Source organism: Megascapheus bottae, chromosome 6 (assembly GCF_031878675.1).
Source record: "Megascapheus bottae isolate mThoBot1 chromosome 6, mThoBot2.hap1, whole genome shotgun sequence".
In the NCBI taxonomy this organism is placed as follows: domain Eukaryota; kingdom Metazoa; phylum Chordata; class Mammalia; order Rodentia; family Geomyidae; genus Megascapheus; species Megascapheus bottae.
In genome coordinates, this window is record NC_143514.1 from 12225147 (window position 1) to 12253139 (window position 27993).

Sequence of the window (27993 nt, forward strand, 5' to 3'; positions counted from 1 at the left end):
AACCAGCAAAAAGCAGGACTGGAAGAATAGCTCAAGTGGTAGGGCACCAGCCAGTATAACAAGCAATTCAAGCCAGAAGCAAGACCAAGTTCAAGCCCTGTTGGTATCCACAAAAAAATAAAAGAGAGCGAGAGACAGACAGAGACAGAAGAAAGAAGGAAGAGGAAGGGAGAGAAGGAAGGAGGAAGGGAGGGAAGGAAGGAAGAAGAAAGAGAAACAACTGTGATACTATATTAAAACTACAGAGGTGTCAAATGTCCTATTGCTGATTTCAATGAGAAGCCAGGTTCAAAATGTCTGAACTAGCTGGGCACAGTGGCTCACACTGGAATCCTAGCTACTCAGGAGGCTGAGATCTGAGGATCATTGTTCATAGCCGGAACACTAAAGGCCGTGAGACACTTATCTCCAATTAATCCCCAGAAAACCAGAAGTGGGGCTGTGGCTCCAGGGGTAGGGTGGTACCCTTGAGCTGAAGAGCTCAAGGACAGTGCCCAGGCCCAGAGTTCAAGTTCCACAACCGGAAAAAAAAAAATTCTCAACTAGATCTACTTCCTGTTTTGAGTACACTTAGCAAACATTCAGATAGATGATCTACCTGCAAAGATTTATGTTCACTTGTTTTTGTTTGCGATGCCAAGAACTGTCCCTAATCCAGCCAACACTGGATGAGCAGTGAAGTTCAGTCCATAAAGTCATAGCCGCAACAGCATTAGCAAAGTAACTCACCATGGGCCTTCAAGAGCAGTGAAGAATGGGAGCCTCCAATGTTCCTTGCAGAGCCTGTCACGTCATATTTTTCATATGTAACCAAAGGTTGCTTAGAATGTTTATAAATCCGACCTAAAGATGAGAAGGAAACATTACTTCCTCAAGGAGGAGGACTTAAAAGGTAGGCATAGAATAGAAGAAAAATTTCTTGTGGGAGGGGGTAGAAGGAGGGAAAAATGGGAGAAAAATATAGGATAGGGTAACTGTTCAAGAAGTAATGTACATCAGGCGTGGTGGCCCACATCTGTAATCCTAGCTACTCAGGAGGCTGAGATCTGAGCATCAAGGTTCAAAGCCAGCCCAGGCATAAAAGGACCTGAAACTCTTACCTCCAATTAACCTCTAGAAAATTAGTGGGGCTGTGGCTCAAGGGTAGGGCAGTAGCCTTGAGCTGAAAAGCTCAGGGACAACACCTAGGCTCAGAGTGGTAGTCTTAAGCTGAAGAGCAACACCTTGGCCCAGGGGTAGGATGGTAGCCTTGAGCTGAAGAGCTCAAGACAGCACTCAGGACTAGTTTAAGCCCCATGACCCACCAAAAAAAAAAAAAAAAGAAGTAATGTACCCAGTGTACCCATTACCTGATGGATGTAACTGTAACCCCTCTGTACATCACAGTAACAATAAAATAAAATTTAAAAAAAAGAAAAATTTGTTACTTATGGTAATGAAAAAATAATTAAATACTAACAGATATTGTTCCCACACAAAAGCAACACAATGATAGATGGAGTTTGGCACCGATGGTTCATGCTTGTAATCCTAACTACATAGGAGGCTGAGATCTGAGGATCAGGTTTGAAGCCAGTATGGACAGAAAAGTCTGTAAGACTCTGATCTCCAATAAAATACTCAGAAAAAGCCAGAAGTGGTGGTGTGACTTAAGTGATAGAATGCTAATCTTGAGCACAAGGAGGCTTAGGGACAGAGCCCAGGCCCTGAATTCAAGCCTAATACCTGCAGAGGGTAAGAACAGAGGGAAGAGGGAAGAAGAGGGAAGAAGAGGGAAGAAGAGGGAAGAAGAGGGAAGAGGGAAGAGAGAAGAGGGAAGAGGGAAGAGGGAAGAGGGAAGAGGGAAGGGAAGGGAAAGGAAGGGAAGGGAAGGGAGATGAGCAACAGTAAACCCTGCACCTACCAGGGAAGCAGGAAGCATCCTTCTTGATAATCATGAATCAGCTGCTATCCAAGAGCTACATGGTATCTCTTTCCTGCCTCTGGAAAGGGTTACAGCTCCTTACCTCTAAGTACCTCCCTTACAAGGAGGGATTTCAGTGGTCTCTGGGAAAGAGATGATAAAGGAAAGAAAAGAGATCTCACAAATGAGTTTTTATCAATTAACTTACCATCACCAACTGCGCCAGATGCTAGAAATATGTAGTAGCTTGCATTTAGATCAAACCTATTCTCCATCCCAGGAAGGGTAATATTTCTTCTGAAAGAACACTGGATAACACCATCCGTCAGCCCCCAGGCCATGTCCTCTAGAATCCCCTGCAAACACAGACAGGGTCTTCTCAGTGCTTTCCAAAGAGGAGGAGGAGGAGGAGGAGGAGGAGGGGGAAGGTGAGGGAGGAGAGAGGAGGGAGGAGGGGGAGGAGGAGGAAGAGGAGGAGGAGGAAGGAGGAAGGAGGAGGGAGGAGGAGGAAAGAGGAAGAGGAGGAGGAGGAAGGAGGAAGGAGGAGGAGGAAAGAGGAAGGAGGAGGAAGAAGGAAGGAAGAACAGCAGGACAAGTCAATTCTCTTTTTGTGTCAGTACTAGGACTTGAACTTGGGGCCTGGGTGCTGGCCTAGAGATTTTTTTCACTCATGGTTAGCTTTCTACCACTCGAGCCACAGCTCCACTTCTGGCTTTCTAGTGGTTAATGTTAAGAGTCTCATGGACTTTCCTGCCCAAGCTGGCTTGAAACCATAGTTCTCAGATCTCAGCCTCCCAAGTAGCTAGCATTAGGTCACTTCCTTTCACTACAGTGGGAAGTGAATGTTCTTGTTTCTATTTCCTCTTTGAAGACCACAGGAAACTGTGCTTTCAGATTATTAGTTTTTATCCCATTTGGCAAAAACATTATTTCTACTTCGTGCTAGAATCCCAAGGTTCCTCCACCCAAATGAGTGGCAAATGTACTAATTCCATCTGGCCAGCAATGCCCAAATGGCAGAAGGTAACTTGCAAGTGGGGAGAATTCCAAGCCAGTGGAGTAACGAGCCCAGGAGAAAGCTATGCACAGCTGTGTCACAAAATTACACCTCAAAACTCATCCATTTGTTATTTATCTGAACAACAGCCACTTCATCAATAACCATGGTCCACATATGGCACTATCAAAAGATACATGTCAGCTGCCAGTGGCATCAATCTTAACCACATTTCCTTCCTTCTCACCAGCCAAGAAATCCTTCTGCCACTAAACTAAGCCTATTCTTAAATCCCTATTAGATCCAAGACTGGTGGCTCACAACTATAATCCTACCTACTTGGAAGGCAGAGGATCAAGGTTCAAGGTCAATGTAGGCAGAAAAAGCCCAGACGATTCTGTCTCTGAAATAAGCAGCAAAAAGCTGAACTGGAGATGTGGTTTATGTGATGGAGTACCAGCCAACCTAGCAAGGCCACATGAGCTCAAGGCCCTGAGTTCAAACTACTACCAAAAATGAAAAGAAAAAAAAAATTTCGGAAGAGACTAAGACTCTGATTATGTTGACAAACCATGAAGTACTTTCTGGCTGGGCTGTTATCTATAGGGGAACAGGAATGGGGGGGTTGAAGCCCTTGGCATACATTCCTGCTGATACAGCCACATGGCAGGTAGGTAGAGGTCAACATGACATGCTCACCCAGTTGTCCATCATAGGGAGACTCCGCCCTGTCAAATGGGATGGTTGTATGCGCACAGTCTGATCTTCAAGAATACACATGTAAGCATCATCATCACCCTGAAAAACAATTGCAAATGAGAAAAGCTTCAAGGAATTTCAGCACTTTTTTGAAGAGTCCCTAATAAAGGACCAAAGATCCAGAATATACAAAGAACTCAAAAAACTAAACCCTCTACAAACCAATAACTCAATTAAAAAATGGACAAATAGAGATGTTTCACAAGAAGTAAAAATGGCCAATAAACATAGAGAAAAGGCACACAAACTCTCGTCATAAAGGAAATAGGAATTAAAACAACTCTGAGATTTCATCTCACCCCAGTAATTCTGGGTATCATCAAAAATGCAAACAACAACAAATACTGGCATGGAGGTAGGAAAAAAGGAACCCTAAATACACCATTGGTGGGAATGTAAACTGGTACAGCCACTTTTAAAGGTACTTTGGAGATGCCTCAAAAAACTAAACACAGAACTACCCTGTGACCCAGTGATACCCATCTTGAGCATTTATCCCCCCCAAAAAAAATTTACAAGTCAGGATACAGTAAAGCCATCTGTACAACCATATCCACTGCTGCACTATTCACCGGTGCCTTGCTTTTTCTCTCATTCTCAAAAGTAGGGAGTCTCCCTATGCTACACAGGCAGATCCCAAACTTCTGGGCTTAAAAAAATGAAGTCCTCAGGGCAATGAGTTTGGCCTAGTGGTAGAGTGCTTGGCTAACATGCACAAAGACCTGGGTTCAATTCCTGGTACCACATACATAGAAAAAGCCAGAAGTGGTACTGTGGCTCAAGTGGAAGAGCACTAGGACTTGAGAAATTCCAAGAACAGTGTTCAGGCCCTGAGTTCAAGCCCCAGGACTGACAAAAAAAAAAAATGAAGTCCTCATGCACCTAGGTGCCAGTGGCTCACACCTGTTAATCCTGGCTACATTGGAGGCTGAGATCTGAGGATCACAGTTCAAAACAAGCCTGGGGAGGAAAGCACACAAGATTCTTATCTCCAGTTAACCAACAGAAAACCAGAAGTAGTACCTGTGGCTCAAAGTGGGAAAGCTCTAGGCCCTGAGTTCAAACCTCATGACCAATCCCCCCTATCCCCAACAAAAAAAAATCAAATAGGGAAAATGCATAGCCATTCTTTCAACTTCACTGATGAAGTCTAATGTCAAAACAATTACTCTCATTGATTTACAAGCCAAATTTAAAAAGGGTTATTATATAACTAGTGTTTATAATAGTAGGTTGCTTCAGAATTTGCACTTAAGATTTGTATACTCCAAAAATAAAACAGGTTGGGCCCGAGAGAGTGGCCTAGTGGTAGAGTGCTTGCCTAGAATGCACAAAGTCCTGGGTTCAATTCCTGGGTACCACATACACAAAAGCACCCAAGGGGTACAGTGCCAGTCTTGAGAAAGCCCAAGGAAAGTGCCCAGGCCCTGAGTTCAAGCCACAGGTCTGGCAAAAAAAAAAATAGGTCATAAAAATACTCTAAACATTTAAATAGAGGTTGGGAGTTTGGCCTAGTGGTAGAGTGTTTGACTAGCATGCACGAAGACCTGGGTTCAACTCCTCAGTACCACATATATAGAAAAGCCAGAAGTGGTGCTGTGGCTCAAGTGGTAGAGCAGTAGTCTTGAGGAAAGCCCAAGGACCTTGCTCAGGCCCTGAATTCAGTGCACAGGACTGGAAAAATAAATAAATAAATAAAATAGACACTGAATTGGAATTTAAAAAAAAATTAAATAGAAATAACCACCTAAGGCCGGGAGTTTGGCCTAGTGGTTAAAGTGCTTGCCTAGCATGCATGAAGACCCGGGTTCGATTCCTTGGTACCACATACATAGAAAAAAGCCGGCAGTGGTGCTGAGGCTCAAGCGGTAGAGCTCTAGCCTTGAGAAAATCCAAGGACAGTGCTCAGGCCCTGAGCTCAAGCCCAGGACTGGCAAAAAAAAAAAAAAAAGAAAGAACCACCTAAAATATATTCTTTCAGGATGGTTCATTTCCACCAATTTAGGCAAACAGGTGTATTGATGATTTGAATCATTCAACAGGCCCACTCTGTAAATCAACTGCACCTGCACATTAAGCATCTCTTATAAACGTTTTTTGATGAGCACGATACTAGAAACAAATTCAATTTCTAAGTAAGATAAATATATCTTAAATTCAAGATAAATGCTTTAGTGCTTTTCTTTTTTTGCCTCCAATTTAGCCAGAAATAGCAGGTCTACTTGTCAGTTATGCACCACACCCAACACAACAGCTGTCTCCTTTCCTCTTGCTCAAATTTTATATGGCCAGACAAAAGAAATTAAAGCTTGGATTTGGGTTTAAAGTGACTACAGTAAGTTGCTTGAGGATGTTTTCTTTAGTGATTATATATATAAACAAATGCTATATTCCACAAATAGATCTTAATATAATTGGGTACTTACTTATCCAACAAGACTTTTTAATTCTTTTTTGATTCCTCTTCAGTTTTACCCAATTTAGTCAATTGTAGCCAATTTTATCATATTCACATAACAAGTATTATCTTCTCTTTCAGAATTGCTTTATAGTCACATTGGAATTTTTTAATTTACTGTTATGATAAATGTAGTATACAAAGGAATTACAATTGCATGTGTCCAGTAATGAGTACATTTCCTTTCGTACAGTATTTTCTCTTCCTCACTAGGAGAGAGTGAGGAAAAGGAAAACACATTGGATTTTTTTTTAGACCCAGATTCATTATTCATCTGACATTATAAATCACCAGACAGGCACCAGTGGTTCATACCTGTAATCCTAGCTACTTAAGAGGCTAAGATCTAAGGATGGTAGTTCAAAGCCAGCCTGAGCATGAAAGTCCACATGACTCTTTCTCTCTAAAAAACTAGAAGTAGAGCTGTAAACCATGTGGTAGAGTGCCAGCCTTGCACAAAAATGCTAAGGGACATCACCCAGAGTTTGAATTCAAGCCCCAGTACTGGCACAGACAAAAAGAATCCAGACTTGATTCATTTTGGCAAACCTGAAAATATTCCCCAAAATAAGCTACATGTCTAGTAATCCTTACAAAGGGGAACTAAGGAAAATGTTTTAAATAATCACAGTATTAATTTCTGTAAAAATGTATAAAGATGGGGCTGGGAGTTTGGCCTAGTGGTTAAAGTGCTTGCCTAGCATGCACGAAGCCCCGGGTTCGATTTCTCGGTACCATATACATAGAAAAAAGCCGGAAGTGGTGCTGAGGCTCAAGTAGAGCTCTACCCTTGAGAAAATCCAAGGACAGTGCTCAGGCTGGCAACAGCAACAACAAAAAATAAATTAATTAATTAAAAAAATGTATAAAGATTTCTCATAAAAGCAACTTTGAAGGGGAAAGATGCAAAAGGTCTTCTCTTTGTAAGCACATGGCATAACCTGTACCCTAGATTTAAGGTATAGCCTTTGTCTCATGAAAGATAATAGCCAGTGCATTGCACAGATATACAGTAAACCACATATATCATTTCTGTACACTGGACTGCCATCTTCCTAAAAAGAAAACTTAAACCTGTCTTTAAGTATGGTGGAATACTTATGTCAAGTGCATCACAACCAGGTGATTGGAGCGCGTTGTAGAGAAAGCACGGGTTCTTCTATCAGGACATCTTTTTTCTTTTCTTTCTGAAACTTGGATTTCCTACACTAGTGTTCAATTTAAATTCTACTATTGAGAACATTTTCAGTCAGGCACAGATAGCTCACACCTGTAATCCTAACTACTCAGGAGACGGAGATCTGAGCATGGCAATTCCAAGCAAACCCAGGCAAGAAAGTCCACGAGATCCTTAACCACCAGAAAACTGGAAGTGGTGCTGTGAATCAAGGTGGTAAAATGCTAGCCTTGAGCAGAAAGGCTCAGAGCAACTCCCAAACTCTCAGTTCAAGCACCATGATAGATTTTTTTTAATTCACAAAAGACCCTTTTCCTTTGTTAATGTAGAAATAAGGAGCATTTTTCCATTGGTGGCCATTCCTTCTCCATGCCAAGTCAACTTGAATAGGACTGAACACTTGTTCTGGCCAAAAGCCTCTTTTACCTTCTCTTTGGGAAATCAGGATGCTATTGCAGAAATCCATTTTCCACACCACAGCACAAGGCTCCCACCCACAGAATCAATTACTCCATTTAGCTCCACCGAGAGAGAGAAAGAAACAGGGGAAATGTGTGCCTTCTGCAGGCAATTTGCACTGTTTGCATTCACATTCAGCCCCAGGACTGGCAAAAAGATAAAAGAAAAAAAGAAATGTACTTTTTCCCTGGCTTATATAATTGTAACCTCTATGTGCATCACCTTTATAAAAACAATTTTAAGTGTATGAAAAAAATAAAAAGCATTGCAAATATGACATTTCATGCACAATGATTTTTTTTTGTTTTGTTATTGGGTTGAATGTTGGTTTGTGATGCCAGTACTGGGACTTGAACCAGAGCCTGAGTGCTATCCTCTAGCTTTTTTGCTCCAGGCTAGCCCTCTACCATTTCAGCCACACCTCCACTCTCAGCTTTTTGCTGGTTAATTTGACATAGGACTCTTCAGCTTTATCTACCCAGGCTAGCCTTAAATTGAAGTCCTCAGATCTCAGCTTCCTGAGTAGCTAAGATCACAGGCATGAGCTACCAGCACCCAGCCACAATGATAACTTCACCTTTGCTTCCATGCTTTATCACAAAGAGACAGATAAATACACAGTGAAAAAGCTACTGGAAAGAAAATTATCTAGCCAACTAGCTTTAGGACATTCTGTTCCTAGAAATACGTAATTGCCCAACTGTTAAAAATCATGAAACATGGCTATTTAACTCTGCATCTGTTCTGTACTGGTTTCTCCTTTCCCATCCTACCCTTCAGTATGAGGCCCTAACTCTGGAAGAAATAACTCATCTTTTATAGATGATAGCACATTCTTGTAAGTCTCCAACCATTATCAATTATGCAAGTGAAAGGTACAAACCATCCATCGGTCATGAGAAAATGCAAAGGATAAGTAGCCTTCACTGGGACCACTCATTTCAACCAGAATCGACTGGTTATGCCTGGTGAAGGACAAGAAGATACAGGCAGGCTCATTCACTGGATCGCAGTTCAAAGGACTCCTAATACAGAATTTCTTGTTCCCACAGTCGGAGGCACTGAACTAGAAAAATGACAGAGGGGGGAAAAAACCTTAATTATCCAACAAGTAGTTTATTGCCAATGACAGATGAGCCACTACTTTCAAGAATGGGTTTTAAATGAGAAAATCTGTTCAGAATAGGCATTCAAACAAGGGAAATAAGGAAAGCCACATGCCAAATTAAAGACGGTCAGGGCAGTATTTATATTGAGGGCTTTTAAACTTAATTAATGATAATTAAAATTTGGAAAACTAGTTAGCCTGTAAAAGTAGAAGAACATTAAAATGCCTTGAATAGACAAAACATTTTACATTATGTTTCAGAGCAAACTTTTTGGTACAATTTGAGAAACTTCTTAACAAACATGTCCATATTACAATTTTTACCTAAATAACCTCCCTTGAGTTTTCAGAAAGGGACTTTGGAAAGTAGACAAATGAATCTAAAAAGCAAACTTTTCAAGAAGAGATGTTCTCATTAGCCAGGCACGGTTGCTCAGGCCTGAAGTCCAAGCTACTCAGCAGGCTGAGATCTGAGGATCAAGATTCAAAGCCAGCCCAGGCACTAAAGAACATGAGACTCTTATCTCCAATTAATCACTAGAAAATGGGAAGTGGGACTGTGGCTCAAGGGGTAAGGTGGTGGCCTTGAGCTGAAGAGCTCAGGGACAGTGCCCAGACCCAGAGTTTAAGCCCCATGACCCACAAAAAAAAAAAAAAAAAAAAAGTGTTCTTGTTATCTGACTAACGGTCACCCCTCTATACTTCACCTTTACAATAAAAATTTTTAAACAAAAACTAAATAAAAGGCAAGATTTTCAGTTTAGAATTTAACCTCCACCTCCAATGTTATACTGAAGTCATACAATACATACTGCCCTTTCAAATAATAGTAATAATGTAGCAGGGAAAGAATAGCAAAGATTTATAATGATTTAATCCAGAGTTGTTTCTTTTCTTTTTTTGGGGGGGGGGCAATCCTGGGCCTTGAACTCAGGACCTGAGCACAGTCCTTGGGCTTTATTAAGGCAAGAGCACTATTTCCAGCTTTTTCTATGAATGTGGTACCAAGGAATTGAACCTTGGTTTTTATGTATGCTAGGCAAGCACTCTACAAATAGGACAAACTCCCAGCCCCTGTCAATATACATATATGTATTTCAGTATTAGTTTACAATTTGGCAGGACAAGAAGCAGGCCTGTTAGAAGAGGCTGTGACAGTGCATGCCAGAAGAGAGCAAGAGATTGTGTAACTAGATCTAATGGGGATAGAAAGCAGAATCACCATAGGGTGAAAAGAGCAAGGAACAGGACACTTCCTTGGTCTCTGTTCTCCCTGTTGCTTCCCTCACATCAGCCAAATGCCCACCTGGAGTCCCTTCACCTCCAATGACACAGGAAGAAACCTCCCCAAAACAGACCCTGAGGCCTACTGAGCTCTAAAAATATTACAGTGCTAGGATTCTGAACCAATCTTCCTGTAACTAAAGATTATGCCTTTGGCACAGAGGCACAGGAAAAAAAAATAGAAAGAACTAATGTCTTTTATTGACCATATAGAAAGGCAATAATATTATTAACCAATCCCTATTAGGAAGCTGAAGGACAAACTTATTCCTCTAAAGCAGCTTGTATTTTATATAGATATGCATGTATGTATGTATGTATGTATAATTGGTTTTGTGCTAGAATGGGATTGAACTTCACTCTTGCTTTTTTTTTTTTTTTTTTTTTGGTCAAGGCTGGCATTCTACCATTTGAGCCACAGCTCTACTTCCAGCTTTTTGGTAGTTAATTGCAGATGAAAGTCTCATAGACTTGCCTGCCCAGGCTGGCTTTGTACTGGAATCTGCAAGTCTTGGTCTCCTAAGCAACTAGGATGACAGATATGAGCCACCAGCACCTGACTTAATGCAATTTTTAAAGAAACAAGCACTTGACATGTAATATAACCCCTCTGTACGTCATCTTTATAATAATCATTTTTAAAATAAATTTAAAGAAAAAGACTAAAGTAAAAACTAATACAAATAATAATCCTTCTTGTTTGGTCAAGTCAAATGTACTATGTCCCAAATGATGTGATGAAATGTTATGTCCATATATGGGCTTAAAAATGAAGAAGAAAAACAAAATGACAGGATGAAGTGTTTTACTTAGTCTTATTCATATGAACAAATAGATATATAAGGGCAGGAAAAAAGAAGAAAAGGAAAATAATGTTTCTTTTTTCATATATTTTATTGCAATTAATAGAAGGGTTACATTACATTCACCAGATAGAAGGTGCATTACTTCACAAACATTGATACCCTTTCTCATGTCTTGGTCCCCATTTCCCTCCCTCCACCCCTGCCCCTCATCTTGTTTTCCTCCCTTCCCTATAAGACTTCAAATAACCAAATACGCATATACACAATATGTAACCAGGTGAAAGGAAAATAATGTTTCTGAATGTTAAGTACAAGGCACAGCTGAGAACTTACATCCATGATTTTCTTTAACTCTCTCAATGACACTGAAAGCTAGATATTATTGTTTCTCATCTTTTTTCTTACTAGAAATGGAGCCTGAAACTGGAGTCACTTCCCAAAGACCCACAGAAAGCAGACAAATCAGTACTTAGGCCCAGGTTTGCTTTTCCTATAGTAACAAGACATTTAAACCATTCATATTTCTGAATTTGGAAGACTACTTTACTAGCATCTCCTTCATTCCATTATTTTGCATATGCCTTATCTTTTCCTTTTCAATACTGATTCCTTTGTATTAAAGGACCTACAAAGAATTCTAGCTCATGAGCTTGCTGAGATTTTCTATAGCTCAGTACATAGAATTCTTACTACCCATAAAGCAGAGTGGGCCCTGGAACAGATATTTAATGTACTAAACCCAAACACTTGCTACAAAAAAAAAAAGCACAGCTACCTCTTACTGAGTAATTTGCAAAGAAAGCATAGAACCACAATTTCCAAGAAAGCTGCTATTTCAGACTACATTTGGTTAAATAAATAAATAAACGGTACTTACTGGTTTAGCTAAGTGGGAAACTGGGGGAGACGTTGACGGTGGCATTCTGGTGACTTCAGGTGTCGTAAAAGGAGGCACATTCGGTTGTGAAATAACGTCACTAGGAATCTTCACCCAATAGATTTTATATTTCTCAACAACTGTGACTCTGAAATGAAATACCAATAAGATTAGCCTAGACCCTGTCTGTGGCCCATTGTAATCAAATCAAAACTTTAAAGGAAGCCAGGAGCCAGTGGCTCACATCTGTACCCCTAACTATTCAGGAGGCTGAGATCTCAGGAGCATGGTTCAAAGCAATGCAAACAGGAAAGTCTATGAAACTCTTATCTCTAATTTTACCACCAAAAAGCCAGAAATTAAACTATGGTTCAAATGGTAGAGTACCAACCTTGAGGTAAAAAAAAAAAAAAACTAAAGGACAGTACCCAGGCCTTGTGTTTAAGTCCCATTAAACACACACACACACATACACACACACACACACACACACACACACACACACACAGGGCGGGGTGGGGTGTAGAGGGGGGAGAGAACTTTAAAGGGAAAAGGGGAGGCAGGAATGAACTAGTAACATAACTTTTAGAAGGCAAATCACCAATGAGGCCTTTACCTCATCAGTAGATAAACTTAGTTTCTCTCCCTCTGTCCTTCTCATTTCTTACTTGTCTGTCCTTTGGGCATATTACCCATAATGCCATATTATGGCATATTAGCCATAATAGCTAATCCAGCCACAGGGAGTCAAGTGCACAGATTTTTGCTCCCTTACATATAAAGAACATTTAACTCATCATTTCATCATGTACTATTCACACTCCCCCAGGAGGTATACTACCCAGAAAGGGCTAAAGAGGCTAAACCAGCAACCTTTTCCAGCAATCACAGGCATCACAACAGAGAGGTCTAAAGCTGTGTGATACGGTGGGGGGCTGGGGAGGGGGTAGTTACAAAGTAAAGCAGAAAATAAAGACCTCACAGGATAGCCATCTTTCCCTTAAAATTAAATCTGTCACACCACTAAGCATTAAGACATTCCATTTCCTTTTTACAGAGGCACCCAGGCCAAGAGACCAAGCCCCAATACCAACACACACACACATACATGCAAAAAAAGAAAAAAAAAAGGAGCATCTTTTAAAAAATTATTTGGTCAGTCATGGAGCTTGAACAGGGCCTAGGCATTCTCTATGACCTCTTTTGCTCAAGGCTAGCATGCCATCATGTTGAGCCACAAACACCATTTCAGGCTTTCTGGTGGTTAATTTGTGATGAGTCTCACAGACTTTGCTGCCCATTCTGGCTTTGAACTACAATCCTCAGATCTCAGCCTCCTGAGTAGCTAAGATTACAGAAATGAGCCACCACACCCGATTTGGAGGAAATGTTTCAGAGTATTACTCCATACACCAGATATTAAAGAGTTAACTGGTAGCTCTTATGAGTATTAAATCAGTACAAAATTTCATTCACTCAACAAATGTCTACTAAGGCCTATTAATTACCAAGTCCTAGATTTAGTGGCACATGGCTAGAAACATAGTACTCAGGCTGAGGCAGAAGGATCTTAAACTTGAGGCCAGTCTGAGCTACACAGCAAGACCCTGCGAAAGAAAGAAAGAAAGAAGGAAGGAAGGAAGGAAAGAAAGAAAGAAAGAAAGAAAGAAAGAAAGAAAGAAAAGAAAGAAAGAAGAAAGAAAGAAAGAAAGAAAGAAAGAAAGAAAGAAAGAAAGAAAGCAAGAAAGGAAGGAAGCAAGAAAGGAAGGAAGGAAGGAAGGAAGGAAGGAAGGAAGGAAGGAAGGAAGGAAGGAAGGAAGGAAGGAAGGAAGGAAAGAAGGAAGAGTCCCAAGGTAGGTGCTAGGTATATACTGGTGAGAGAAAAAAATACAAAACAAATTCTTATATCACAAAGATGGTCTCACTACCATACTAAACTACTAAACTCTCTTATACAGATGACTAGCATAGAAACTGGAATGATCCATTATGGTTTGATTATGTTGGTTTTGGAGAGGTCAGTTTTTTTACTCACAGAAACTGCACGTGATTCGGGGCACTGCTTGGAGCATTCCAGTAGACTTTAATTTCTGTTTTCTTGGACGAACTTCTGTGGCTCACAGCTGATCCCTGAAATACATAAAAAATAAAAGAACTACTGTTTAGTCACCCCAACAGCCCACCACAATAGCTTTGCAATGTAGTCATTGTTCCTTGGCAGTCTGGTGAACACTATTTTATTTAGCACAATGACTGACACACTCAACAAATTCACATGGATCAGTTGACAATATATTGGTGGTTTGCTCTGTGAACAAATTAGTCTTCTGATATTTAAGAACTGAAGAGAGATGGACATTGGATGTGTTATCATAGAAATTTTGAAAGGGGGGATGGGAGGGAAAAACAGAGAGAGAGAAAGAGAGGGAAGAGATGACATTGTCCAAATCGAAGGGTACTCTTTACCTGACTTACATAACTGTAGCCCCTCTATATATCACCTTTATATTATTAACAATAAAATTATATTTATATAAATATATATTATATCTATATTTATGTTATATTTATATGTATATATAACATATTTATACAAATATAGTATATGTTATATAAATATAGAGAGGGATATATAATAGGTGTAATATATTATATATAATAGAGAGCAGGCTCTTTCACTACAGGATCAATGTCCCTTTGACATAAATAGGTATAAATAAAATGCACAGGAATCCTCAATTCCTTGCTATTAAACAAGTTTGCTTTTTGTTCTTCTTTTTTTTTCTTGGCCAATCATGGGACTTGAACATAGGGCCTGGGCACTGTCCCTGAGCTTCTTTTGCTAAAGGCTAGTACTACAACATGAGCTCCAGCACTACTTCAGGGTTTTTCTGCTTATGTGGTACTGAGGAATCTAACCCAGGGCTTCATACTTTCTAGGCAAGTACTATACCACTAAACTACATTCCCAGGCCCCATTTTCTTTTTAGAAACTTGTTTCCTTTCTTTTCATCTCTGACACCTCTAAACTGTTTTCTGTTGGTAATAGGATTTGAACATTGGTCCTAGTACTTGCTAGGCAAGCACTGTACCACTGGTGCCATGCCACAGACCTTTTGAATTGTATTGAGACAGTCTCAAAACCTAAGCCACTTTAGTGGCTGGGATTGCAGGCATAAGCTGCCACACCCTGTTTTTACACATTCTTTAAAGCCTAGTTTAAAGATTATGCCCTTTTAGATCATCCCTCTCAACTCCTCCTGCTTATTGCTCCTATGTATGTCCTAGCCTAAATTATCACATGGCGCCATTCATGTGTGTGTCCCATGTACACATATTCTACTTTCAACATGTCCTGTGTCCAACTCTCCCACTTAAGTGTAATGGCATGATTTCAAAAAGAACGGGTAAGGGCCAGGAGTTTGGCCTCGTAGAAGAATACTCAAGCTCTGAGTTCAAGCCCCAAGACTGGCAAAAAAAAAAAAAAAAAGCTGGGTGCGGTGGCTTACACCTGTAATCCTAGCTACTGAGGAGGCTGAGATCTGAGGATCAAGGTTCAAAGCCAGCACGGGCACAAAAGAACCTGAGACTCTTGTCTCCAATTAATCCCTAGAAAACGGGAAGTAAAGCTTGGCTCAAGGGTAGGGAGGTAGCCTTGAGCTGAAGAGCTTAGGGACAGCACCCAGGCTAAGTTCAAGCCTCATGACCCAAACACACACACACACACACACACACACACACACACACAAACCAGATAAGTCTTGTTCATTGGATGTCCTTTGCATACAGGATGGCTCCTGTAGAACATTTCTCCAATACTCTTATTTTCGATACTAAGACTCTTCCAAAATTAACAGAAATCCAGGTGTGCTAGCTCACCCCTCCAAGCCCAGTCACTCCAGATAAACAAGGCTACTTAGACTTTATCTCAGAAATATGCCAGATAGTGTACTGTACAAGCTGAGGCCAGTCCTGGACCGAAATGTGAGACTCTGCCTGAAAAATAACCAAAACAGTAGCTCAGCTGGTAGAATCCCTTCCTGATAAGCATAAAGTCCTGATTTAAAACCCAGTACCACAAAAATAAATAAAACCAACTTTAATAATCAGATACAATAACATCATAATATAAAGGAGGGAAAGAATTTGTTCAAAGTGTACTGTACAGCGGGAGGTTGGTCATTCATGCCTGTTATCCCAGCTACTCGGGAGGTGGAGATTTAAGAGAATCAGTTAAAAGCCAGCTTAGGCAGAAAAATCTGTGACACTCTTTTTTGTTGTTGTTGCAAGTCCTGGGCTTAGGCTGAGGGCCTGAGCACTGCCCTTGGGTCTTCCTCAAGGCTAGAGCTCTACCACTTGAGCCACAGCACCACTTCTGGCTTTTTTTTTTTTTTTCTATGTATATGGTATTGAGGAATTGAACCCAGGTCTTTGTGCATGCTAGGCAAGCACTCTACCACTAGGCCAAACTCCTGACCCAAGTCTGTGACACTCTTATCCAATTAACCACCAAAAAAAAAGGCTAGAAGTGGAGCTGTGGCTCAGGAGGTACAGTGGCAACCTTGAGATTAAAAAGCTTAGGAAGGGTGACAAGGCTCTAAGTTCAAGCCCCAGGACTGGCACACTCACACATACACACACACACACACACACACACACACACACAAAAGTACATTGTGCACACTTATGGATTATCACAAGAAAAGTTCCTCACGTTACTAATGTACACTCATCCATAAATAAGTAAATATCATCACAAACTATAAACTCTTCAACTCCAGCCCCACATGTTTCTAACTTGTTGATATATAAACACATAAGAGCATGTTAGGGAAAGCACGATCACTGTGATTCTGGCTAAACATCTGCAGCACACAGTAAGATCATCATGTATGAGAAAACCCCCACCCCACAGTGAAAAAAATATCCCAGGAAACTGGCAGAAATCAATTTCAAAACTAAACACAAACCTGTACATCTTCACAAGTCAGAAGCTGTGACACTTGGCTGTCAATCAATGTGAAGGAGCCAATAGGCAGGCCACTCAAATGTTCAGCATCCCGAGCTTCTAAGAGAAAGCCTCTAAATGGTGGTCCCGACAGAGTAACTGAGAAACAGATTAAAAATAGCTTATAAGACTTAGTCATATCCCAAAGAGGAATAAGGAGAGGAAGTCCACCTCAATTAGAATTGGGTATGCATAGATAAAACTGTTCCTGGAGAGGAAAAGAACACAGGCTAGGTACTTCAGGATCTGAACTCCAGGATGAGTTAATACTGTAAAAACACAGGTGATCACTAGAAGGTAGTTGGCCAGGAAGGGGGAAGGGACCTGTACTTTGCAAAACACTGGATTGAATTCAATATGTATTTCTTGACTGCAAATCCTGTGGGGTCTTTAATATTCTATTGTGCAATGTGAAGCCCTAAGGGATCCATATTATCACAAAATTTTCCATGCTGATTGCTTCACATATTCTATTAGAATTGATGCTCTGTGTTTTTATATATGTGTTTCAATATACTTCGACAGTCAGCCTACATTTTGCTTGAATAGTTAGGAAAACACAAGACAATATATGACTTTTTTTTTGTTCGTGGTGTGGCTTGAACTCTGGGCCGGGGCACTGTCCCTGAGCTCTTCAGCTCAAGGCTACTGCCCTACCCCTTGAGCCACAGTACCACTTCCAGTTTCCTGGTGATTAATTGGAGATAAGAGTCTCACAGACTTTAGTGCCCGGTCTGGCTTAGAACTAGGGTCCTCAGATCTCAGCCTCCTGAGTAGCTAGGATTAGAGGTGTAAGTCACTGTACTTGGCACTATGTAACTTCTTTAAAGACAGGGGCCTTCAATTACATTTCAAATGAGATAAATTTAATATTCCTCTTCTATTGAGCTAGTAATACTCAGTGGCTACACTGTTAATAAATACAAGTAAATCTATGTATGTAGATATATAAAAAATAATAAAACCTTTGGGCTCACTAGCTAGGCATTTACCACCTGAGCCATAACTTGAGCCCTCATTGCTATGGCTATTTTTTGAGATAGATTATCACTTTTTGCCTGGGCTGACTGAAACTATGACCTTCGTATTTATGCTTCCTATTGGGAAGCTGGGATGATAGGTGTGTGCTATCACACCCAGCTTTTTAGCTTTGATGTGGTCTCCTGATTTTGGGGGGAGGGAGAAAGGGAGGTAGTACTTGACTAGCCTGGAACCTTGCTCCTCTAGATCTCAGCACCCCACCTGGCAGGCATGACAGCTTGAATCCTGATTGAGATGGAATCATGCAAACTTTGTACCTAACTGGCCTCAAACCATAATCCTTCCAGCCCACCTCTCCTGAGTAACTAGGATTATAAGCATGAGTCACCAACACCCAGCCATTAAAAAAAAGAAAGAAAGAAACCTTTTCTGAGTAGAGTAGATACATTTATGTAAAATGGTCATCTGTAGTAAACCAAAACAAGTGACAAATATACGAGGACATCTTACAAAACAAGTCTGGCTTGTTAGCTTTTTATGAGGCTGAGACCTTAGGAACATGGTTCAAAGCCAGCTGAGGCAGCCAAATCCATGAGATACCTTATCTCCTATTAACCAGCAAAAAGCCAGAAGGAGAGGTATGACTCGTGTAATAAACCAGCAAAAAAAATGCCAGCAAAAAAGCCAAATGATAGCATGAGGCCCTGAGTTCATGCCCTAGTACACACACACACACACACACACACACACACACACACACACACACCCTGAATAAATACATTCAAATGAAATCATCATGATTCTATAATAAAGATTCAGTGAGCAATAAAAGAATAGAATGGAACATGAAGTCATTCACAGCACAGTACCTACCTTCAATCTGGTCTCCTGGTGTGAATGTCCTGTCACTCACTGTGAGGTGGTGGATGGGACTGGGCTGTGGGCTGTGCCCATGTTGAGGAATCATGCCATCACATGACTGTGTGACTTTCCCATTGGGATAACTCGCCACAGAACCAATGAACAAGAGAAGCACAAAGGCCCCGAGGGCACATCCAGGAGATACCATCTCAAAAATAAGATGAGAAACATCATTTTCACTTAGAATTAAAATATAAGGAGGGAAATGGGGACCAAGACATGTGAAAGGATATCAATGTATGTGAATTAATGCACCTTCTATCTGGCGAATATAATATAACCCTTCTATTAATTACAATAAAAATATATGAAAAAATAAATAAAAGCTTTCCCAACACAGAGAAGGAAGAGATTCTACAGAATTACTTGTTTTCAATGTCTGGCTACTCATATTCTCCAACTCTGCAATATAAGAATGTGATGTACAAAGCCTGACCTGAATTTGAACTTCAACTCTACTAAATATCAACTGTGAGATTTGGGGCAAATCACTTATTTCTCCACTTCTGTACCTGTTTTTTCAGTGTGTGTTTGTTTTTGTGTTTCTGAACTCTGTTGTCATAGCTGCACTTCCAGCTCTGTGTGTGTGTGTGTGTGTGTGTGTGTGTGTGTGTACATGTGTTTAATTAGAAATAAGCATCCCATGAACTTTCTTGCCCAAGTTGGCATTGAACCACAATCCTAAGATTTCAGTATCCTGAATAACTAGGATTACAATCATGAGCCACCAGTATCTGTCTCAAGGTTGTTCTAATAAAATAAAACTACAACTCAAAGTCTGGCAAACAAATAATACATGATCACTTTCACAAATATGGAATAATAAACCAGTCCCCCTCCCAAAAAAAATTATTCTACTTCATCTAAGAAAAGCATAAAAAAAGTCTCCATGTGAAAGTAAATAACATCATCTTAATCAATCTGTGACTTTACCCAACTTCCCATTAAACTATACTTCTAATGGGGCACAGAATTTCATTTGCAGTACAGAAAACAGACATCCATATATCGAGAGATGGTATTTCTATCATTGATACACTCAGAGACTCCTGAATTGTGACGTGCTTTTATGACACTCAGCCCAAGCGAGCATCATCTCACTCTTCCCACCACCTGCATTTTTTTTTTTGCCAGTCTTGGGCTTGAGCTCAGGGCTTGAGAACTGTCCTTGGACTTCCTCAAGGCTAGAGCTCTAACACTTGAGCCTCAGCACCACTTCTGGCTTTTTTCTATATATGCTAGACAAGCACTTTACCACTAGGCCAAACTTCCGGCCCCCATCTGCATTTTAGAAAACCAGCCACTTTATATGTCAGTCTTACCGTCTTCAGGACCAGACCAATCACTTTACTTCATGCAAATATTCAGACCCAGGAAATTACAATACTCAACAGGAGTAGGATTACAAGGTGTGAAGGTAAATAAGGCTAACACTGGACAGGATGTAGTTGGGAGGAGCCCAAGAGGTGGTTCATTCTCCCTGGACACAGAATTCCCTATTACCATGTACCTGGTCCCAGACAAAAGCAATTGGAATCACTGGAACAAATTATCATCTTGTAATTACATAAACAAAGCCAGATTAGCAAATAGAGCCTAGTTTGTTGGGGTTTTCCTAGAGTTGAACTAAACTGGTGTAAGAAAAATATCCAGCTCCTAACAACAACAGCATTTTCCACTATAAGGAAAGGGAGGTAACTGATTTTTGCCATCCTGCCCCAGCGAAGGGCTTTGAGACAGGGGACAGAAGCAGTTGTAATATTCACAGGCCAGATATAGGCTTTCTGACTGGCTACTCATATTTCTCATACAGCTGCAGCTACAGCTCCCCAAAAGGCAGTTTACAGCAATTTCATTGATTCGGTACAGTGTATCCAGACAGTGACTGACTCCTAGCTATTCAAGAGTTAGCGGTCTGGAGGGTCCTCACTCAAGACCAGCCCAGTCAGAAAAGCCCACTAGACTCCATCTCCATAATAATCAGCAAATAGCTGATTGCTGATATACCTATAATCACAGCTACTCAGGAGGCTGAGATCTGAAGATTGTGATTCAAAGGCAGCCTAGACAAGAAAGCACATGAGACTCATCTCCAATTAATTACCGAAAAAGCCAGAAGAGGCACTGTGTTCAAGTGGCAGAATGCTAGCCTTGAACAAAATAGCTCAGGACAATAACCAGGCCCTGAGTTCAAGTCCCAGGATGATGATGAAGAAGGAGGAGGAGGAGGGGGAGAAGGAGAAGGAGAAGGAGAAGAGGAGGAAGAGGAGGAGGAGGAGGAGGAGGAGGAAGAGGAAAAGGAGAAGAAGAAGAAGAAGAAGAAGAAGAAGAAGAAGAAGAAGAAGAAGAAGAAGAAGAAGAAGAAGAAGAAGAAGAAGAACAGGAGGAGGAGGAGGAGGAGGAGGAAGAGGAGGAGGAGGAGGAGGAAGAAGAGGAGGAGGAGGAGGAGGAAGAAGAAGAAGAAGAAGAAGAAGAAGAAGAAGAAGAAGAAGAAGAAAGAAGGAGGAGGAGGAGGAGGAGGAGGAGGAGGAGGAGGAGGAGGAGAAGAAGAAGAAGAAGAAGAAGAAGAAGAAGAAGAAGAAGAAGAAGAAGAAGAAGAAGAAGAAGAAGAAGTAAAGAAACAGCACTGTCAGACAACTACTCAGGAAGGATAATAGGACAGGTGGTATGAGAATAAAAGCAAGTTAAAAATTCAGAACACTGGGTCCAGAAGCATTGCCTAGAAGTAGAGTGTCCATTTCTTGGTACCACATACTGAGAAAAAGCCAAAAGTGGTGCTGTGGTTCAAGTGGTAGAATGCTAGCCTTGAGAAAGCCCAAGGACAGTGCCCAAGCCCTGACTAACAAAAAAAAAAATCCAGAGCATGGGGGAAAAAATATACAGAACTAAGGACGCACAGCCAATATTCTTATATATCTCAGTGTTTCTCACTCTACATCAAGCTTATAGCAGCCAACTAGGCTCTTACCTTCACATAAATGATTTGCTCAGAACAGTGGATGGGCCCATGGCCAGTAAGTATCTGAAGAAAAACATTTGGCAAAATGTACCCTTGATCAAAAAGAAATATTTCCTAGAGATATACTTCTTCTACCCTAAATAAGCATCTTCTAAAAGAAAGCACCTAGAGGGCTCTCAAAAATCCATCACTTGTTATCAAGGAAGGGAATTTGATTACTGGGAATCCCAAAGTCACCAGTTCTAAGAACATAAGGTGTGTGTGAAGGAGGACAGCTGAGCTAGCAAGATTAAACATTATATTAAATATATAAATCATGTATCCCAGAGCCAGGAGTTTGGCCTAGTGGTACAAATGCTTGCCTAGCATGCACGAAGGCCTGGGTTTAATTCCTCAATACCACATACATAGAAAAAGCCAGAAATGGTGCTGTGGTTCAAGTGGCATAACTCTAGCTTTGAGAAAGCCAAAGGACAGTGCTCAGGACCTGAGCTCAAGCCCAGGACTGGCAATAAATAAATAAATAAATCATACATCCCTCTTCTTAGCACTCTCCATTTTGCCAATCAAGTAGATATAGGAAAGAGATAGTTCCCTGACCTTGACCTCAAATGAGTGATATGCTCCAAATTTTTAAATGCCTAGTACTAACAAATCTTTGGATCAAGAATGCCAGGAACAGTTACAATTTTTTTTTTTTAAAAAAAAGCACTCTTGTCAAGATCCTTTAATTAGTAAGAGCACTTCAGATCTAACATCTCCATGCTTGGGTGATAACTTGAGAAGTTTACAACAGCTGAGTGTCAGTAGCCTACTCAGGAGGCTAAGATCTTGATATCTAAGGGTCAAAGTTCAAAGCCAACCCAGGAAGTAAAATCCAAGAGACTCTTATCTCCGATTAACCACCAGAAAACCAGAAGTGGCTAAAAATGATAGAGCACTAGCCTTGAACAGAAAAGCTCAAGGACAATACTCAGGCATAAGTTCAAGCCCTTCTATTGACAAAAAAATTAATAAAAATATTTACAACAAAATGATTTAGGAAGTGTCAATAAACATTTTTTAAAATACAGATTTGAACATTGCTAGCTCACACCTATAATCCTCACTACTAAGGGTACTAAGACCCAAGGATCATGATTCAAAGCCAGCCTGAGTAGAAAAATCTAAGAGACTTAACTAGCAAAAATCCAGAAGTGGAGCTGTGGCTCAAGAGGTAGAGGACTATTCTACCATAAAGAAAAAGGAAAAAAAAGATCATAGAGGACAGAAAGAAGAAAAGAAACAGTTAGATGGTATATCCGACATTATTTCCTATTAGAAATGAGGAAGCTAAGGCTCAAATCACATGTGCCTTAAGGATTAGAATATAAATCTAAGAGCAACATGTTGCTTTTTCTCACTCGATATCATCCTCTCCTCACTTGGAGAGAGAACATGAAAAGTCAGCAGGTCCAACAAGAACCCAGATTTCACAACGAGCAATAGTTCAACCTTTCAACATTTGGCACAAATGTCCTACCAAATTCAGAACGTTGAGTCCACTTGCTAAGAAGCTGAGAAATGACGTAGAGATATCTTTCCTAATGCTCCAGACAGAACATCTATAAAAACAACTAGTTCAATGTCTAAAAAAAGTCAATAATTGGTAGTTACATTATCTGTTATCATTATTAACTTTCCTGATCACTACTGGGTGTTCATATCTTCTGAATTGCACTGTCGTTACACGACTGAGATTTCACCTATCTCTTGCATCTGTGTTGAATTTGCTCAAGCTTTCTAAAATACTTCAGAAATTCTTCTTAATAATTGAACTTTCATAGAAAACGTGCACACCCAGGAGGGATCACTACTACACTGTTAGTGGGAGTGCAAACTCATTCAACCACTATAGAAAGCAGTATAGCAGTGCCTCAAAAGGCTAAACATGGAGCTCCCCTATGACCCAGCAATTCCACTACTTGGCATTTACCAACCATCCAGAAACTAGGACATACTAAATCCACTAGCACAACAATGTTCATTGCAGCATTATTCACCATAGCAAAGATATGGAACCAACCTAGATGTCCCTCAGTTGATGAGTGGATCAACAAGATGTGGTATTTGTACACAATGGAATTCTATGCTGCTGTCAGAAAAAACGACATCGCCCCATTTGTTAGGAAATGGAAAGACTTAGAAAAAATCATATTAAGTGAAGTAAGCCAGACTCAAAGGAACTTAGGCTCAATGGTTTCCCTCATTTGTCATAATCAGTAGAAACCCTGGGCTCTACTAGCAGAGATCTGCAATAGAGCAAAACATTGATACATAAGGCCATATAGTATGAAACTAATTGAAAAGACCTCCTGGATATTGAAACAAAAGCCATATAACGAATGATTGTTGTCCTTAATGTACTATGTTATCTCTCATCTCTTTTGCTGTCCCTTGGGTATCTCATATTGTTACAGTATCTCACTTTGATATCTGATATATTGGATTTATTTGTAGTTGGTTATTTGAAATTGGATAGGGAAGGGGGGAAAACCAAGATGGGGGGAGGGAAATGGGGACCAAGACATGTGAAAGGGTATCAATGTATGTGAATTAATGCACCCTCTGTCTGGCAAATATCATGTAACCCTTTTATTAATTACAATAAAAAATATTTTAAAAAACGTGCACACCAAGAATTAAATTGACTTTTATAGCTGACTCTCAAATCATAGAGAAATTGAAAAATAGGTCAAGTATTTCCAATTGCCAAGATAAAAATACTTTAGACACCATTTTCACAGTAGGAAGCACAGAGAAAAATGATTTTTTCCCAGTTCACAATTGGATTTGTGACATTTTTCAAAGAAAGTTCTTTTTAAAAAAATAAAAAGACCATACAAAATGGCCCAGTGAATAGCAATTTGAGATCCGTCAGACCTAGCAATTTAAGGTGATTGAAGGAAAAAATGAGGGAGAGGGTAACACTGCTCAAAAAGAAATGTACTCATACGATGGTTGAAAAGACTTCTGAAGAAGAATTGGGAGATGGAGTGAAAGCAATAAAAAGTAACTGAGCTGGGCCCAGATGGCTCACGCCTATAATCCTATCTACCCAGGAAGCTGTAATCTGAGGATCACAGTTCCAAGCCAGTATGGCAAGAAAGTCCTTGAGACACTTATCTCCAATTAGCCAGCAAAAAGCCAGAAGTGGAGCTGTGGCTAAACTAAATGCTAGCCTTCTGGAAAAAAAAAAAAAAAAAAAAGTCAAGGGACAGCACCTAGGCCCTGAGTTCACCCAGTACCAGCTCTAAAAATTAGGAGAAAAAAGCAATAGCATGAACAATTGCTCAAGACTTGCAACACATCAGACAGTACGTTAAGAATTTCGTATGCATTCTTGCCAGTAAGCAAGGGCTCTCCGACATCATTAGCCCCAGAGTGTAAAGAAGTGACTGGTGAAAAGTCTAGTGCCTGGACACGTTTCTGATTTCATCACTAAAATCTACCTCTGTCAGCACCTCAGAGCACCTGCTCTCTCACATCTCACCTGGATTATGGAGACACTTACCTGGTCTTCCTGCTCCGCAACCCACTCTACTCCCACCTCCACCACCCAGTCATTTTCCTGATGCACACTCTCACCAATTGCCTCTCTTCCCCCAAGCACACCTTTATTTCTTGAGAATGATCAAATTATCTCAGCACTACACAAGATTCAAAGATCTTTACTGCCAAATCAGTGTTTCTCTTCTTTCCTATTCTTGCTCTGCCTTGAACCTACGTACTTAAATGTATTAAATAAATGTAATCAAGGAAATACAAATACATATTAATCATATATAATATATAACTATGTTACATATAGTATATTATATAATGTATTCTGTTTTATATTGACATATTATTAAATATAAAATTTATATGCAATTATTTTGTATATAACATATTATAAACATATTTAAGTATTATATTTATTATACTTCATTATAAAATGCAAACATATAATAAATATATATTGTATACTACATGTAGTAATATATGTAATAATATATAATATGAAACAAAACACAAAGATAACTGCTAATAATTAGTAATAATAGTAAAGTGCTTCCTAAGAACTAGGCATATTTTATAATAAATACATAACATATACTATGGAAAAATAAGAAAAATCTTTGTACAATAGATATAAACTATATTAAATATATTCATTGCTTGTTACTTCATTTAAAATGCAAAATATAAGCCAGGCACTGGTATTTCATGCCTGTACACCCAGCTGGGGAAGAGGCTGAGATCTGAGGATCATGGTTCAAAGCCAGCTGGAGCAGGAAAAATCCTGAAACTCTTTTTTTTTTTAAGTCCTGAAACTCTTATCTCCGATTATGCCCCCAAAGCTAGAAGTGGAATGTGACTCAAATGGTAGACTACTAGCCTTGAATAAAACAGCTCAGGATAGCACCTAGTCTCAGAGTTCAAGCCCTAGGACCAGCACAAAATAATAATAACAATAACAACAATAGCAGCAACAACAATTATAATTTTTAAAAATGCAAAAGACTAGCTACTCTTGAAGCTGAGGCCTGGAGGATCAAAGTTCAAAACTAACCTGGGCAGAAAAGTCTGCAGCATCTCCAAATATCAAGCAAGAGGCATGGCTCAAATGGTAGAGAGGAGGTAAAAAAGCAAAGCAAGAGCTCAAAAGGAAAATACTAACTATGCTATAACCAAACTATTGAACATGATGCACCCATTAAAAAGGAGGATGCAGCAGACAGACAAGTGCTGATAATTATGAAGGGCTTCCTAAGAGGTAGGCACATTGTAAGTGCTTGACAAAAATTAACTCATTTCACAAAACAAAGAACCCTCAGGTGTGAATCTGTATATATTTAAGTGGAAGCTTGCTCACACCACATGGAGAAATAAAAACAGGCAAATTACAAAATGCTATATAGTACAAAAATATGTATTACTTAAGAAGAAAAAAGGAAAAGAAAAACCCTCTGCACTAGGCTTTGAACGGTTTTCAATGGGATGGGAAGAAGAGTGACTTCCTTGCATAATCCCTTTTATACACTCCACATGTGTGCACATCTATGTATTTTTAGTATGTAGTGTTTTACTTTTTAAAAATAGATGGGTGCCTGTAACTCACTCCTGCCATCCTAACTACTCAGGAGGCTAAATATAACGGTTTGAAACCAGCCCAGGCAGAAAACTCCATGAAACTCTTTTCTTCAACTAACCACAAAACAAAAAAGGAAATGGAGCTGTGACTCAAGTGGTAGAATACTAGTCTTGAGTAAAAGGGCTGGGGGACAGTGCCCAGGCCCTGAGTTCAAGCCCCAGGATCAGCACGCTATATACATATACATATGTTTATAAACATTTCCATAAATACACATATATACATGTGTGTGTGTGTGTGTGTGTGTGGAGAGAGAGAGAGAGAGAGAGAGAGAGAGAGAGAGAGAGAGAGAGAGAGAGAGAGAACGAGAGAGAGAGAGAACGAGAGAGAGAGAGATAGTTCTGAGGCTTGAACTACGGGCCTCATACTGTTGCTTGGCTTTTTCACTCAAGTATGGTGCTCTACTGCTTAAGCCATGCCACTGGCTTTTTGGTGGTTAACTGGAGATAAAAATCAAATTGTCTGCAGGGCTGGCTTTGAACCAGGATCCTCAGATCTTAACCCTCTGAGTAGGTAGGATTATAAGCATGAACTCTGGATCATTTACATTGAATTCCAAAGTAATCTGACATTAAGTAAACAGGTGTGAAACAAAAATCCAGTAGCCAAAAGAATCAACACATTGGTTGCCTTTCCAATTAGAAGGCTTCTAATATAACAAAACCTTTCTTTAAAAATTGTAGATCTAGTGGCCAGGAGTTTGGCCTAGTGGTAGTGTGCTTGCCTAAAATGCACGAAGACCCAGATTCGATTCCTCAGTACCACATACATAGAAAAAAGCTGAAAGTGGTGCTGTGGCTCAAGTGGTAGAGCTCTAGCCTTGAGAAAAGTCCAAGAACAGTGCTCAGGCCCTGAGTTCAAGCCCTACAACTGGCAAAAAAAAAAAAATTATAGATTTAGCTGGGTACCAGTGGCTCACACATGTAGTCTTAGCTACTCAAGAGGCAGAGAGATGTGAGGATGGAGATTCAAAGTCAGCCCAAGCAGGAAAGTCCATAAGACTCTTATCTCCAATCGACTACTTAGAAAAGGCTAGAAGTGATGCTGTGGCTCAAGAGGTAGAGCAAGTAACGCTCAGGGAGACCAAGTCCCAGTACTGGCCAAAGAAAAATAGAATTCT

General features: G+C 40.1%; 1 protein-coding gene across 1 annotated transcript in view; it reads right to left on the reverse strand.

Moving 5' to 3' along the window:
- Frrs1 (ferric chelate reductase 1) overlaps positions 1 to 18886 on the reverse strand; it is a 30107-nt gene extending 11221 nt beyond the window's left edge. Inside the window, exons 1-8 of the mRNA XM_090334256.1 lie at positions 18691 to 18886; positions 16799 to 16935; positions 13864 to 13958; positions 11829 to 11976; positions 8637 to 8819; positions 3600 to 3698; positions 2112 to 2259; positions 730 to 843 (exon numbers count right to left, since the gene is read on the reverse strand). Coding sequence (XP_090190382.1) covers positions 730 to 843; positions 2112 to 2259; positions 3600 to 3698; positions 8637 to 8819; positions 11829 to 11976; positions 13864 to 13958; positions 16799 to 16935; positions 18691 to 18886 — 1120 coding nt within the window. The remainder of the gene's footprint in view (positions 1 to 729; positions 844 to 2111; positions 2260 to 3599; positions 3699 to 8636; positions 8820 to 11828; positions 11977 to 13863; positions 13959 to 16798; positions 16936 to 18690) is intronic.
- Positions 18887 to 27993: the final 9107 nt, after the last annotated feature.